Source organism: Idiotropiscis lumnitzeri, chromosome 7, assembly GCF_059441095.1.
Source record: "Idiotropiscis lumnitzeri isolate Australia: NSW breed Sydney's pygmy pipehorse chromosome 7, RoL_Ilum_1.0, whole genome shotgun sequence".
Lineage (NCBI taxonomy): Eukaryota > Metazoa > Chordata > Actinopteri > Syngnathiformes > Syngnathidae > Idiotropiscis > Idiotropiscis lumnitzeri.
In genome coordinates this window covers 21966560-21979690 of record NC_142397.1, presented here as the reverse complement: position 1 = coordinate 21979690, position 13131 = coordinate 21966560, and the positions used below count along the sequence as shown (strand labels likewise).

At 41.1% G+C, this 13131-nt stretch overlaps 1 protein-coding gene across 1 annotated transcript in view; it reads right to left on the bottom strand.

Annotated features, from left to right (window-relative positions):
* Positions 1 to 13131, bottom strand: part of LOC148334278 (kinase suppressor of Ras 1-like) — a 37921-nt gene that overhangs the window by 9689 nt on the left and 15101 nt on the right. Inside the window, exons 3-13 of the mRNA XM_088300815.1 lie at positions 12884 to 13031; positions 9378 to 9699; positions 7663 to 7820; positions 7523 to 7589; positions 5543 to 5626; positions 5412 to 5473; positions 4013 to 4125; positions 3769 to 3934; positions 1848 to 1905; positions 1726 to 1780; positions 495 to 716 (exon numbers count right to left, since the gene is read on the bottom strand). Coding sequence (XP_088156941.1) covers positions 495 to 716; positions 1726 to 1780; positions 1848 to 1905; positions 3769 to 3934; positions 4013 to 4125; positions 5412 to 5473; positions 5543 to 5626; positions 7523 to 7589; positions 7663 to 7820; positions 9378 to 9699; positions 12884 to 13031 — 1455 coding nt within the window. The remainder of the gene's footprint in view (positions 1 to 494; positions 717 to 1725; positions 1781 to 1847; positions 1906 to 3768; positions 3935 to 4012; positions 4126 to 5411; positions 5474 to 5542; positions 5627 to 7522; positions 7590 to 7662; positions 7821 to 9377; positions 9700 to 12883; positions 13032 to 13131) is intronic.

The window sequence follows — 13131 nt, the reverse complement described above, 5'->3', positions numbered from 1 at the left end:
ATTAAAAGGCGCCTCGTCCATTTAGGAGAACATTTGGGACTTTTAGGTGCGCCCTATGGTTGTAAAAATACAATAGGTACTTTGAACTTTTGTTTGGCACAGAGGCACAAACAACAGTCAGGACCCAACCCCCAACCCGAAGGCGGAAGGAGGCCATCATATTGTCAACTGGGGTGAACTCCAACAAACAGGTGGCACTCCAGAGGGCAGTAAATATGCCGACACTCAAGATCTGTGTCTTTGACTTTTGTGCGTCTTCACAGAAAGCCCAGTCAAAAAACTCAAATATGCTCAATTTTGTATTCAACATTGGCTGCTCTACTGGGAGCTTTTCACAAATGAACAACAGTTAATTAGTAAAAACAAAACAAAGTTTAGAAATTTCCCCTCTGGCATAATAAAGATATCATGCATCCTTTGTATTTCACAGTATTTCGTGTCCTGTGTATGTCATTGCACCTTTTAAATTAAAGCAAGCGCATCTACAGCTTCACCTTTCCTACAAGCTCTCCAAGCTGCAACTCCTCATATGGGATGTCCCATTCCTGCAGGTAGACGCTGGTCTGACTGGCTTTACGGTTGAGGTCCCCCCTCCAGCGACCAACGGTCCTGCGACGACAGATAGACGAGGGCAGGTCTTCCAGTCCATCTTCATCAAAGTCCTCATTGGAGAAGCTCTTGCCTTGGTCATCCCTAGCTGAATGATCCTCCTCCGCCTTATAATAATTAAAGAACAACATATAAATTCATTCAAATAAAAGTCTAGTGAATATGTGTCTTTTATTTTGGTAGACCGAAAACCACATCTAATTATAATAGAACATCCATCCATTATCTTTAGCGCTTCTCCTCACGAGGGTCGCGGTTGTGCTGGAGCCTATCGCAGCTGTCTTCAGGCAGTCGGCGGGAATTGGTTGCCAACCAATCGCAGGGCACACAGAGACAAACAACCATGCGCACTCACACTCATACCTAGGGGCAATTTACCAGTCTTCAATCGACCTGCCATGCATGTTTTTGGCATGTGGGGGGAAACCGGAGTACCCGGAGGAAACCCACGCAGGCACGGTGAGAACATGCAAACGCCACACAGGAAGGCTGGGATTGAACCCTCGACAGCTGCTGTTTCTCACTGTGAGGCCATCGTGCTAACCAGTCGGGCCACCGTGCCGCCCTTTAATACAACAGTTTGTTTTAAATTTAATGTAACTACTGTTTGTTAATGGTTTCCTGCTTGAGTATGTACTTTATAGGACTTTGAAACTGTTTGCAAACACCACCACAACATGTAGTACGTGAACTTTTGGACTCTAATATGTTGTGCACACCCTACCTTCGGTATTTCATAATATTGTACGCTGACTCTGAATGACTTCAAGTGATAGGGACACAATTTTTACAAATTTTAATATGTTGTATGAAACAATAAAATATCAATGTCGCAAGGATGGCTTAAAATGTGCGTTTGATTGTAATTTAAAAGTTATAAAAGAAAAATGTTGCTTCTGTAACTTATTCGTACTAGTGGTGGACAGAGGGTTTTTGATGAGCCCTCTGTCAATAGCGGCTGTCCCTTCTACAAGACAAAGCTGTCAGCACCGGCGTGATGTTATTGATAATATTCATTGACCGGGATTCATTGCAGATGCACCAGCCGAGGGCAGCCGTCATGTTGGTTCGGCCCTCTGCACAGACCAGAATGTCAAAAGGACTGCCTGTACAAACCTGGTTTTGCTCAGCTGCTTTCACTTGCGTCGCAGTAATAGCTGTCTGTGATACTCTAAGAAAAACAGTAATTAATTTAGACAGTCATTCATCAAGCACACATATTCACTTTAACATTTTACCCAGAGTCATTGGAGCTGTCAGAGTGTTGACTTTCAGTAATCTTGGAATCAGGTACATCTGTTAAAGGGGGAACAGAAATAACTTTAGAACCCCTCTTTATTTCCTTGATATAGGTCACACTTATAGCATGTTACTTAGTACGTTCCATCTTAACTCAGTTATTCCTTGCATTTAAGTAGCGTTTCAAGAAACATGTCATGTCATTATCCACACCGCTTATCCTGTACAGGAGGATGCTGGAGCCTATCCCAGCTGACTACGGGCGAAAGGCACACTACACCCTGAACAGGTCGCCAGCCAGTCACATCGATTGGGAACTGATCCCAGGCTGCCCGCACACAAAACAGGGGGATGAACCACTATACCATCGGTGACCTCAAGAAACATCCCGATGGTAAGATCAGTGTGGTAAGTTTAATTTGAGAGCTATAAATGTGCTCTCGTTACTTGACAAAGACAGACAGGAACTAAAGACAAGCCATCTTATGTCCAAACAAAATATGGGTTAATATATGATTTAAGGATAAATGGATGTATTTGTTCTCAAACGATAATATATATAGACAGTGAACCCCCGCTACTTCGCGGTTCACCTTTCGCGGGTTCAGTGCTTCGCGGGTCTAAAAAATATTCGGGGGCATTGTAGTTTCGCCGAGCGGCACAAGGGGGCGCTGAAGCGGTTAGACGGCCGGCGTGCGCCGAAGAGGAGAGTGGACGAAGAAGAGCAGGTTCCCCCGGACACGATTGGTGGCGACGGACACGATCGGGGGCGACGTTTCGCACGGTTTGGACCGTACCCGAGCTGCGGCCGGCGTGCGTGGCAGTTAAGCCGAAGAGAAACAACTTCCGCCCGGGCACTCGCGCGGCGACATTTTGCTTCGTTCGAGACCGTGCGTGATCTCCGAAGGAGACCGGCCGGCGTGTGTGGCTGTCAAGCCGAAGAGAAACAACTTCCGCCCGGGCACCGGCGGAGCGCGAGGCTGTCAGTTATGAATGAATAAATAAATGAATGAAGAATGCCACCTTTCATTTCACTGTCATGATCCGTGCCTGTCATGCCGCGTGTGTTTTTGTTTTTTCAGCTGTGTGGGCGTTCCTCCAGCGATCGTCTCGCGCCATGCCGTCAGCTGCTGCGAGACGCGCTGATTTCACTGACTATATTGTGATTATAATAAATATCTTTGTATCACCACCTTTTTTCCCGGGACTGCGTTTGGAGAGTCCTGTTCAATCCTCCAGTTCTGCTGGAGGATCATAACATTCACAGGGCACACCGGACGGCGTACCAGCAGGTAAAAGTCGAAGTAATTAAATAAATACAAAAAGAAGTAATTGAATAAATACAAAAATAATGGCTGGGGAATAAAAAAAAAAAAAGTTTTAATAATAATTTGTTTTTTTGTTATAACATGAATTTCACTCTCTCTCTCTACCAGTATATATATATATATATATATATATATATATATATATATATATATATATGTATATATATATATATATATATATATATTTTTTATTTTTTTTTTTTTTTAAGCATTTTTGAAGATGTGCCGCTACTTCGCACCTATATATATTTATATATATATATCTATATATATATATATATATATATATATATTTATATATATATATATATATATATATATATATAGGTGCGAAGTATAGATATATACACGGTGTTTTTTTTTTTTTTCTTTTGAAGGTGCGACGCTACTTCGCGCATTTTCAGTTTTCGCGGGTGGTCTCGGTCCCCATTAACCGCGATAACCGGGGGTTCACTGTATATATATATATATATATATATATATATATATATGTATTTAATATAATGTAACCAAAACATCTCAAATTTAATGTAAAAGATTATTTTTTTTCATCAGGTTTTGTGAATGTACAAAGTAGCCACAGTGGGCTGACCTGGGAAGTGGAAGTTGTCGGCCTGGGAACCATGAGGAGATGTGTTGAGTGGGGGCGTGGCGCTGACACTGGATGGGTTGCTCTGCTGGGAACGTGCTGGAGAGGAAGGTGTAGAGGAGGTGGCTGATGATGGGTTACTACTGGAGTCCAGCTGGACAGGAGGCTCCTGAGGGAAACAAGATATTCGTTGATGGATGGATGGATGGATGATTACAAAATGTACTGGGGCAGAAGTTTTACATACCCTTTTGGTTATTGCCTTTGGTAACGTGCCAAATTGCAGTGGGATCTTTGCTTTGTGATCAATACGATTATTGATATCAGACGGCACTGATTCTGCCCTTCGCATCTTTGGCACTACAATCCAAAGGAAAACGTTGAGGTTGTGAATGTACAGCAGGATTTATAATTAAAATATAACCTATCCTTCTTTGATATTGGCACTGGTTGTCCGAGCTAGAAGGGGCACCTTGGATGATAGTGATGTGTCACCATACAAATACCATGATTGACATGTCATGAAATTATTTTTACAGCCAAAAGACGTGCTGTATCAAAGGGCGCAGGACCAGTTGAGGGGGCTATTTCTGTATTTAATACTTATACTGGGCGAGCCACAGTAAGAGGCGCACGCTAGCTCGCGTACGCTAGCTCGCGCACGCTAGCTCGCGTACGCTAGCTCGCGCACGCTAGCTCGCGTACGCTAGCTCGCGCACGCTAGCTCGCGCATGCCAACACTCAGGTGAATCAGGGATTGCGGCCAGCAGCAGCACCTCAGACTGGTGAGAGATGTCATGGCAACGCATCTAATCGACAACGTCAGGGGAGGGATTTCACTGGTCACCACACTCCTTAGAGTCACGGTTTCAAATCAAAACCAAAAATATCTCAGCATACAAGCAAACAATGATACAAAGAAATAAAATGAACACAAAACATGAATCTCTCATGCCATTCATATCCCCAAAAGAAATAAAAATAACACAAAAATATTACAGCAATGTCATTCAGCCTCAGCCAATCACATGGCTGATTAGAGAGATGTGAGTGGTGTGCTTTGGGCAGTGTGTTTTTATTTATTTATATTTTTGCAGTCTGTAGTCTAAACCTGTGATGTTTCTTGCTTGCAATAACATGAATGATAAGACAGACTACGACATCGTGGACAGCTGCCCTTTTGTCCATCTTTTTCCTGCACCATCACGAAAAAACCATATTCACATAATGTGTCACAGTCAATTCGAAGCATAGATGTATCAGACTTTGGACAGCAGGATGTGCTAATATGCACTCTGAAATACCCCAAGGGAACCAGGCCCAATGGTCGAGCAAGTTGCTAAGTCTATATAATAGGCGTGTTGCATTACAAGGCGCATCGTTTGTTTTGGGACTTTAAAGTGCACCTTATGGTCGCGAAAATACGGTATATTAGATTGCTATTTTAACATTGAATTTCAAACCAATATTGTTTTGGACTCAAGATTCCATTTTCAGACTGCAGCATAGAAATGGAGACATCCAAAGTAAAATGTTTTAACACTTAGCCACAAATCAGTGTGATATATGGAACATGTTTTTTGTATTGGCAAATTGGAACTCAAGATGTTAATGTATTCATTCCCCTGATCATGATCATTGCTTACATGTGAGAAATGATATCCGACAAGATGGCGCTTCTTTGGTACATTTGTTGTGACACTTTAATCTGTCGAGAGAAAAATTCAAATATGTGACATCATCATCATGCAGAAGGCTTGAATATTGAGTGACTTACTTGCAATGTTTACACTTTACACCAAAGATGATATTCTTGCCACACACTTGGCATATCTGGGAGAGCCATGATTTTGTTGAAAACCTGAAAGAACAGGAAAGGAAAGAATGAAGAAAGACATTTTATCTTAGATAATACCCATCCATCCTGATCACCAGTCAATTATAGGGCTGATATGGCTTTCATGTGTAAACTAAAATTATTACACAATAAACATAGAAAATGTGATTTGGTGGTATATTGTAGTCCAACTGAAAAAAAAAAAAATCCACTACGATAACCCAATCATATTATTACCAGATTTCTTTATTCAGGAAAAGAAAGTGGTATACTGGAAATAAAGTGAGGCTATAGAAAGGCCAAAAGTTTAACCAAGGAAATGTTGCGCAATGGTAGCGGAAGAAAGGATACCAAAAGAACGAGAGCATCATGGCCTTTAGCGAGGACTGAAACGCTTTCCTGAGCAGGGTTCGCGGTTAACTTTAAAAACTGCTTGCCCATAGGGCAAGTGCCACTAAAATTTGCCTTGCCCGAGTGGCCAAATTACTTGCCCGACTTGGGCAAGTGACAATTTTTTTTCTCTAAGAATAAAATGTTTATGGTTGTAAAATGTGTGCCACAAATGTAAATAAACATATAATCTGATAAACATAAATTAATCTTGTTTTCATCATCAACCATGAAACCCTACTCACAACAGCAAATGTATCATCCTGTGCAGTTATTGAAAATGTTAATTGTAGTTTTAATAATTAACAAATCTGCATGTTAAATTGGGAAAATGATATTACAGCAATCCAGATTATCAATTTTAAATCCAGGAAAGCCTATTAATTGAGTAATCACATGAGTAAATTATGAGTGTGGGAAATTTGTGTATTCCTTTAAGACCAGTGCCTGTGGTGCTGCCTCCATAAGTTTCATAGCATAAACAGAACAAAGTCACTGACACTATGTCAGGTCACATCATGGAGCTAATGAATTAACAGCCAATAATCAAATATTACTCCCTTCCTTACTCACAACTGAATTGTCTACTTAAAAATATTCAAGCTATTTTAGTCATGTCAGAGGAATCCGAAATGTTCGGATTTGAACGAACTCGTCGCCACTTGTAAACATGCGCAGAAGGTAAGAAAACTTCCGGCTGTCAATTTTTGGCCGAAATATCGTAGGTTTTTGTTGTGTTTTTCAAACTTCAAAGGTGATGCAACTACAGCGAGTTCCAATACGGCGGGATTTATTGACGTCCACTTTAACTCGACATTCACTGAACTAACTGATCCCCGTAGCGCCCGCCCATTGCCCCCGATAAGGCCAATGGACCATACCACAACATAAGGGGGTGTCTGGGTTAAACCATCACCATACAGTGACTACAAACAGATCACACCACAGTTTTCATCGAAATTAAAGATATTTGGCTGCTTTAAAAAATGCTTGCCCGGTCGGGCAAGTTGCCCATAATTTTACCTTGCCCGTGGCCAAATTTCACTTGCCCCGGGCAATCGGGAAGCGGTTAACCGCGAACCCTGCTGTGTTGCGAAAGTTCTAACGTTTCTGCTGCCCTCATCTTGAGGCGCTAATAATAAGTGTTCATATTTTATATTTTGCAAACGGCATCCAGGGTAGCAATGTTAGATGTGAGAATAAGTGAAAAATATAAAGATTTAATGATGGCACAGTGGCCAACCAGTTAGCACACCTGCCTCATAGTTCAGAGATTGTGGGGTCAAAAGTATGATTTTTTTAAGCCTCCTTTCTATGTGTTGTGTTGCCTGGCTCTGTCCCTTATGGTAAATGGTGTTTTACTTAAACAGCACGTTTCCACATTTTACCCACGGATGGCGCAGAGCAACTGGGGGTTCAGTATCTTGCTCAAGGACATTTTGGCATGGTCAAAATAGTCGAACCCAAAACCTCTGGTTTTGGAGACGACCACTATCACTGAGCCATGCCCCCTTTCTGACGGGTACTCACCTGTGTGTAACAGCCAAGCCAATATCCCGCCTTACTGTCTGAGGTGAACTCCTGTGCACAGCGAGGTCTGTGAAACACACCAGCACGCACTGTGTGAATTAAACAATAAAGTGAGAAACAGTTATAACTGCGGGACTCACTGTCCAAGGATGTTGGGGCGGCGGTCATCGTGTATGGGGCTGAGGCAGGAATGGGACCCTGCGTGCGGGCAGACAGCAGGGGGGAACGCAGGTTTGAATCTTCAAAACTGTTCCAATTGAGCTGAATAGAAGCCAGCGTCTTGTTCTTCTTGTTGGCCCTTCAAAGAAAAAGTGCAGCAGTCAGTGGAGCACACAAATATTTATGTTGACAGAAATTGAAGAAGTATGATTATTCTGAATTGCACTGTCTGCTCTCACATGTCTGAGCAAATAGGAATAAAGTAGCAAATCACAGATCACTACTCAGTCGTCCAGTTTGCAAAGAAAAGAGCATCTCTGGTGAATATGATGCATTTCAGTAAAATATTTTATGCTTTTGGCATGTTAAAAACTTCTGTATTGTAACAGGTTTGCAGTTGTTTCGAGGTGATGAAATGGAAAAACAAAAAAACCGTAACGGTGTTTCTAGCTTTAGTAATGATTGTATAGTTGCTGAACTATGCAAAATGCCTCTGTTTCTTCTTTAATCATATGCATGAGTATAATGTGTGGGCTATTAGATGGTGCTATTAAGAGGTCATTTAAGTCCCATTGAAGGCCCAGGTCCAAAACCCGCCAATGACTATAGTAGAGATTGTAGAGGAGTGAGGAACAATACCAGATATCACGTCGGGCGGATACCGGCCTTATTCCAAGGTAATGGGTACTTGTGAAAGATGAAATACCTCCCACCGATACTTAAAGCAAAAATAATTCTGAAATCAAGTAAGTATTCCTTGCTAGTAGTTGGTGTTACACTGCGGCCGTTTTATCATGTGCGTCAGAAAGACAGAAAGGTCTTTGTTCATTGTTCAAAATGATCTCTCATTGTGTACATTGAAATTTTATGCATCATAAGCACTACAGGGATCGGTCCTTGGTATCGGTGAGTACACAAGAGTAAATACTCATCACTCCCTATAAAAAGAGGTCTTCATCAGCATCTCTTGTGATTATGATGCATTTTACTAAAATATAGTATATTATAGCATAGTCTAGTATAGTTTAAAAATATTTAAAAGAGTCCACACCCCCCGTGACCATTGTGAGAAGCGGTACAGATAATGGATGGATGGACTTCAAATTTAGGACCGGGGTTGTGTGTTGCATTTTGAGGAGGTGAGAGCAGTGAAAGTTTTGCTTAAGGTCACAGTAACAGTACTCAAGAAGCAAACTCTCTCTAACAACTTGTCTCAAATTGAACATATGTTCTAGAGCAGGACTTGGACTTGCAACCACACTGTACCATTATCTGTCTGTCAATCTGCTTGTCCAAATACATCCACACAGATCTCTGGTTTAATGTCACCCGTGTCTTATTATTTATTGTATTGTGTTCTAAACCTGAGATGTCCTACAAATCTTTATGTCGAGGATTTGTGTATGCCTACTAGTTTATCTCAAAGATTACTAATTGGGCTAGCACACGCAAAAGAAGAGTTTACCAGTCTATATGAAACTAAAACTACTGTTTGCCAAATGTACTTTTATTTCTGTATAAACCAAGTTCACATAGCAGTGATGCAAACTTTGTGTTTTACTACCTTTGCTACAATTTACAGAGATTAATAAAAAAAAAGGATCCATCAATACTAAGCTTGATGTAATACTCTATGTTTAAAATATCTGATTGAAATGTGAACTGTGTGTGTAAAGAGTGCAATGTGCCAACCCACTTGTGGTCAGCAGGCTCCTCAGTGCGGTTCACCACTTGTGACTCATGACTCTTGCTTCGTGTTGGTCCAATGGAGATGGGCAGCAGCTGCAGAAGCTTACGGGAAGGCGGCGGCGGTGTATGGTCCGCTTTGGCTCTTTGTATCGGCGCCAATGAAAAGGTGTCGACTATTTCCTCAGTAGGTATGTAAGGTTGGTTGTCACCTGAACATGGCACCACGGATATAGAGATGGATCGGCCGTGGCTAACTGTGGACTGCTGGTTGGTGGATTGGGTGATGGCAGGGAGGCAATGAGTGTGCTGCTGGGAATGAGGCCTCACGTCTGCACCAGATCAGTTAGAGGGTCAAAGACACAAATAAGTTACCCCAGACTATATTGTGCCAAAACAAAGTTACAATAACATTTCATAATTGATGAATTTAAATAACGCACAATGAATTTTATGCATCATTTAACTAAATCCATCCATTCATTTTCTATACCACTGGTGCTCATGAGGGCGATCCTGGACCATAACCAGACATTTTCAACTGATTACCATTCAATAATCCCAAACTAACATCCATGGGCACAAATGGCATGGGGAAAGTGGGGACATGTCCCCCCACTTTCATGATGACTGCACTTTGTCCCCACAACTTTAGCCACGTAAGAATGCATGTATCTCTTGGAAGATTTGTGGCCATAGACATGTGTCTCCAGGACAAATACAAATTGTGAGCTCAAATAAAATATACTATTTTCAATTTGGTAATTTTTCTTAACGTGACTTTAAAGACAATATTTAGTTATGGCATGGAAATTAATACTCCAACAGTGAGTGAACAATAGTTATATAAAGAGTTGAATGAATGAAGTCCACTCCTACTACAAGGGAATAATTAACATCTAACATTAAAAATAAAGCATCATTCTTTCTTTTTATTATTTGCTTATTTCCACTCGGCATGATGGAATTCCTGCATCAACTTCAACCTGCGCTGGAGTGTATTGTTGTGATCCAGCTTGTTTTAAGATCTGTTTGTTTTTTTCTTTCAGTCTTTGGAATGGGTGGAGTCTCCTGCGCACACCTGATGGTCATCATTGTTAGTTGGCTTCTTAAGCGCTGGAGACAGAGAAGCTAGTTGCTGGAATATTGTGTCCAGTTGCCATCTCCCAGTGCGCATTTTGTATCGCGAGTTTTCCTGTGTTGTGTCGATGGTGTCCACATAAGTCTTTTCTGGCTCTAGTAATTTGATGTAGTCCTCTAACCTAGTGTAGGTTAGTTGTCATTTGTAGAGTATTTAGTGTTCCCAGGTGACTGAGTTTTTCTTTTTGTCTTTAGAGTATTTGCTTTGTTTTTTTCCGTTTTGGTTAGTCCTGTTTTTGGCGGCTAGTTCCTCGTTTCCACCCATTCACCTTTAGTTTGTTTTGCGTATCGCGGCTCGTTTCGTTTAGTGTCGTTTTTTTGGTGTTTTTTCTTAATCACGCCTGACGTGCTCCCTTTGTTAAATAAAACTCTATTTTGTTTGATTTCTGCCTTTGTCCGTTTCCTTGGTTCCGCCGTGCTACAATACACACTGGTAACATGTTTAGAGCAGACATGATGGTGTTCGGGGCACGAAAAGGTGATTATTTATTTATTTAATTTTTTCTTTTTGCAAGAACCAATTTCCGTTTTATGTAAAATATTGTTTCTTCATTTTTTTCTTCATATGCTCATTGCTAACCTCTTGCTTGTTCTCGATCATGCTGTTGAACTCACCGTTTCATAGTTAATAATTAAAATTGTTTTTTAATTAATTTCTGTAACTGTAACTGTAACCCTCTGGCATACTGACATTTCCTCATTGTTTCCACCCATTCCATCCAACTAGTGTCATGTGGGCGCTCTCACCCTACAACCTCAATTTGCTTGAATTGTCACGTTCAGTTCACTGTGTCTTTGTTTGCCCTGTGACTGGCTGGCGACCTGTTCAGGTTGTGGCGCGACTTCTGCCCGTAATCAGCTGAGATAGGCTCCACCACCCTCCCGCAACCCTGTACAGAATAAGCGGTGTGGATAATGACAATGACATGACCGTTTTAACATTTTTGTATGGACGGGGTGTAATATAGTTTGGACATTGTCTCAACTGACTTAGGCTAAGACTAACACGTACCAATTAAGACAGTGACCAGTCTCAATTAATCCTTAACTAAAAAAAAACTATCTGTGGGATGACCCTTGTGCTATACCATTAGTGATTATGAATTTAGCTTGGGAAAATTACCCAACAGATTAAGGTGGTGGGCTCTACTGTGCCATCCCTCTCCTAATCCCGCAAAATAATCCACATTTTTCATGAATGCACTCATATTCTGATTCTATGTTTATTTTCTGTAACTGTAACAGAATACAATTACAATTTTATTAGTTGATATCCTGAATATGTAACACCGTCACATGTATTCCGTTACACCCCAAGCCTGGTTATACATCTATTGTGGAAATTACTAAATCATAAAACTCATGCAAAAGAAGTCATAGAGTGGTCGAAGTTTTTCTGTTGCACAGAGCGGGGAACTGCTTGAGTTTACGTTACTGCAGGCTTCGCTATGACTTCCAGGTTCCGCATATTGGAATTTCCGTTGTTGAGGAATCGATCGTTAATGTAATGTAGTAGAAGAAAATTTACTGCATACGTTTTTTTTCGGGGTGTGGGAATTTCCGTTTGACAAGAGGTCCGTAGGTGGGAATACCGCGCACTTCCAGCAACTGCAGACTGATAACAACTTCCTGTGATGCAGGCCATGCACCACCATAGGCTTTTATAAAATAAGAAAATCCTTTTTTTTCATAGGCTGTAGAGTACACTACATTGACACAAAAACATATGACACTACTACCGTATTTTCCGGACTCTAAGCCGCTACTTTTTTTCCTAAATTTTGAATCATACAGCTAATACAAGGAAGCGGCTTTTCTGTGAATTTTTCTTTCACCGGTAGGGGCGCTCTATAGTTCAGAAAATACACTAAATAAATCTAGATTTTTTTTTTTTCTCTCTTTTTCTCTTGGGTCTGTTCTGTTTTAATTAGCAAAGTTGTTGCCGTGTTAAAAGGCACCATTTTAAGAAAATGTTTTATGTAACTTTATGTGCATTCACAGTATAAAATCGTTCTGTACGTGCAGTAAACAAAAACAATTTTTTTCAACATAGAAACCTGCGGCCTATAGCCTGGTGCGGCTTGTATATCTTTTTTAGCAAATGGTTGCTGTGGCTTATATACACATGCGTCTTATGGCCTGGAAAATGTGGTACTTCTAATAATAATAATAAGAAGAAGAAGAACAACAACACAGACACAAACTATTTTGTTTTTTTCTTTTCTCACCCCACTAGCGGTCGACTTGGGACCAGTCCGGTCGACCGCGATCTACTGGTTGGGCACTCCTGCTCTATGGTTTCACACACAGTATGACGCAACACAGCTGATACTTTTAACTCTCGATACAGTATAAACAATGCGTTTCTTGGTTCACCTTTTTCTGTCGGACTTTTTAGACAGGAGAGGGCAGCAGTAAGGCGTGAGCGTTCCTCCGAGTTGGAGCTTCTGCGCTTCATTGTGACCTGCTCATCAGAGCTGGGCATCTGCAGCACACTGTCTCCTAAGAGCTTCTCTTCTGCAGCCTGTGGGACACATGGAGGACATATAGTTTGTGATACAACACAGTGAAAATTATATATATTTGCAGCCTTAAAAAAAAAAAAAAACACCTCCATGTTTTTA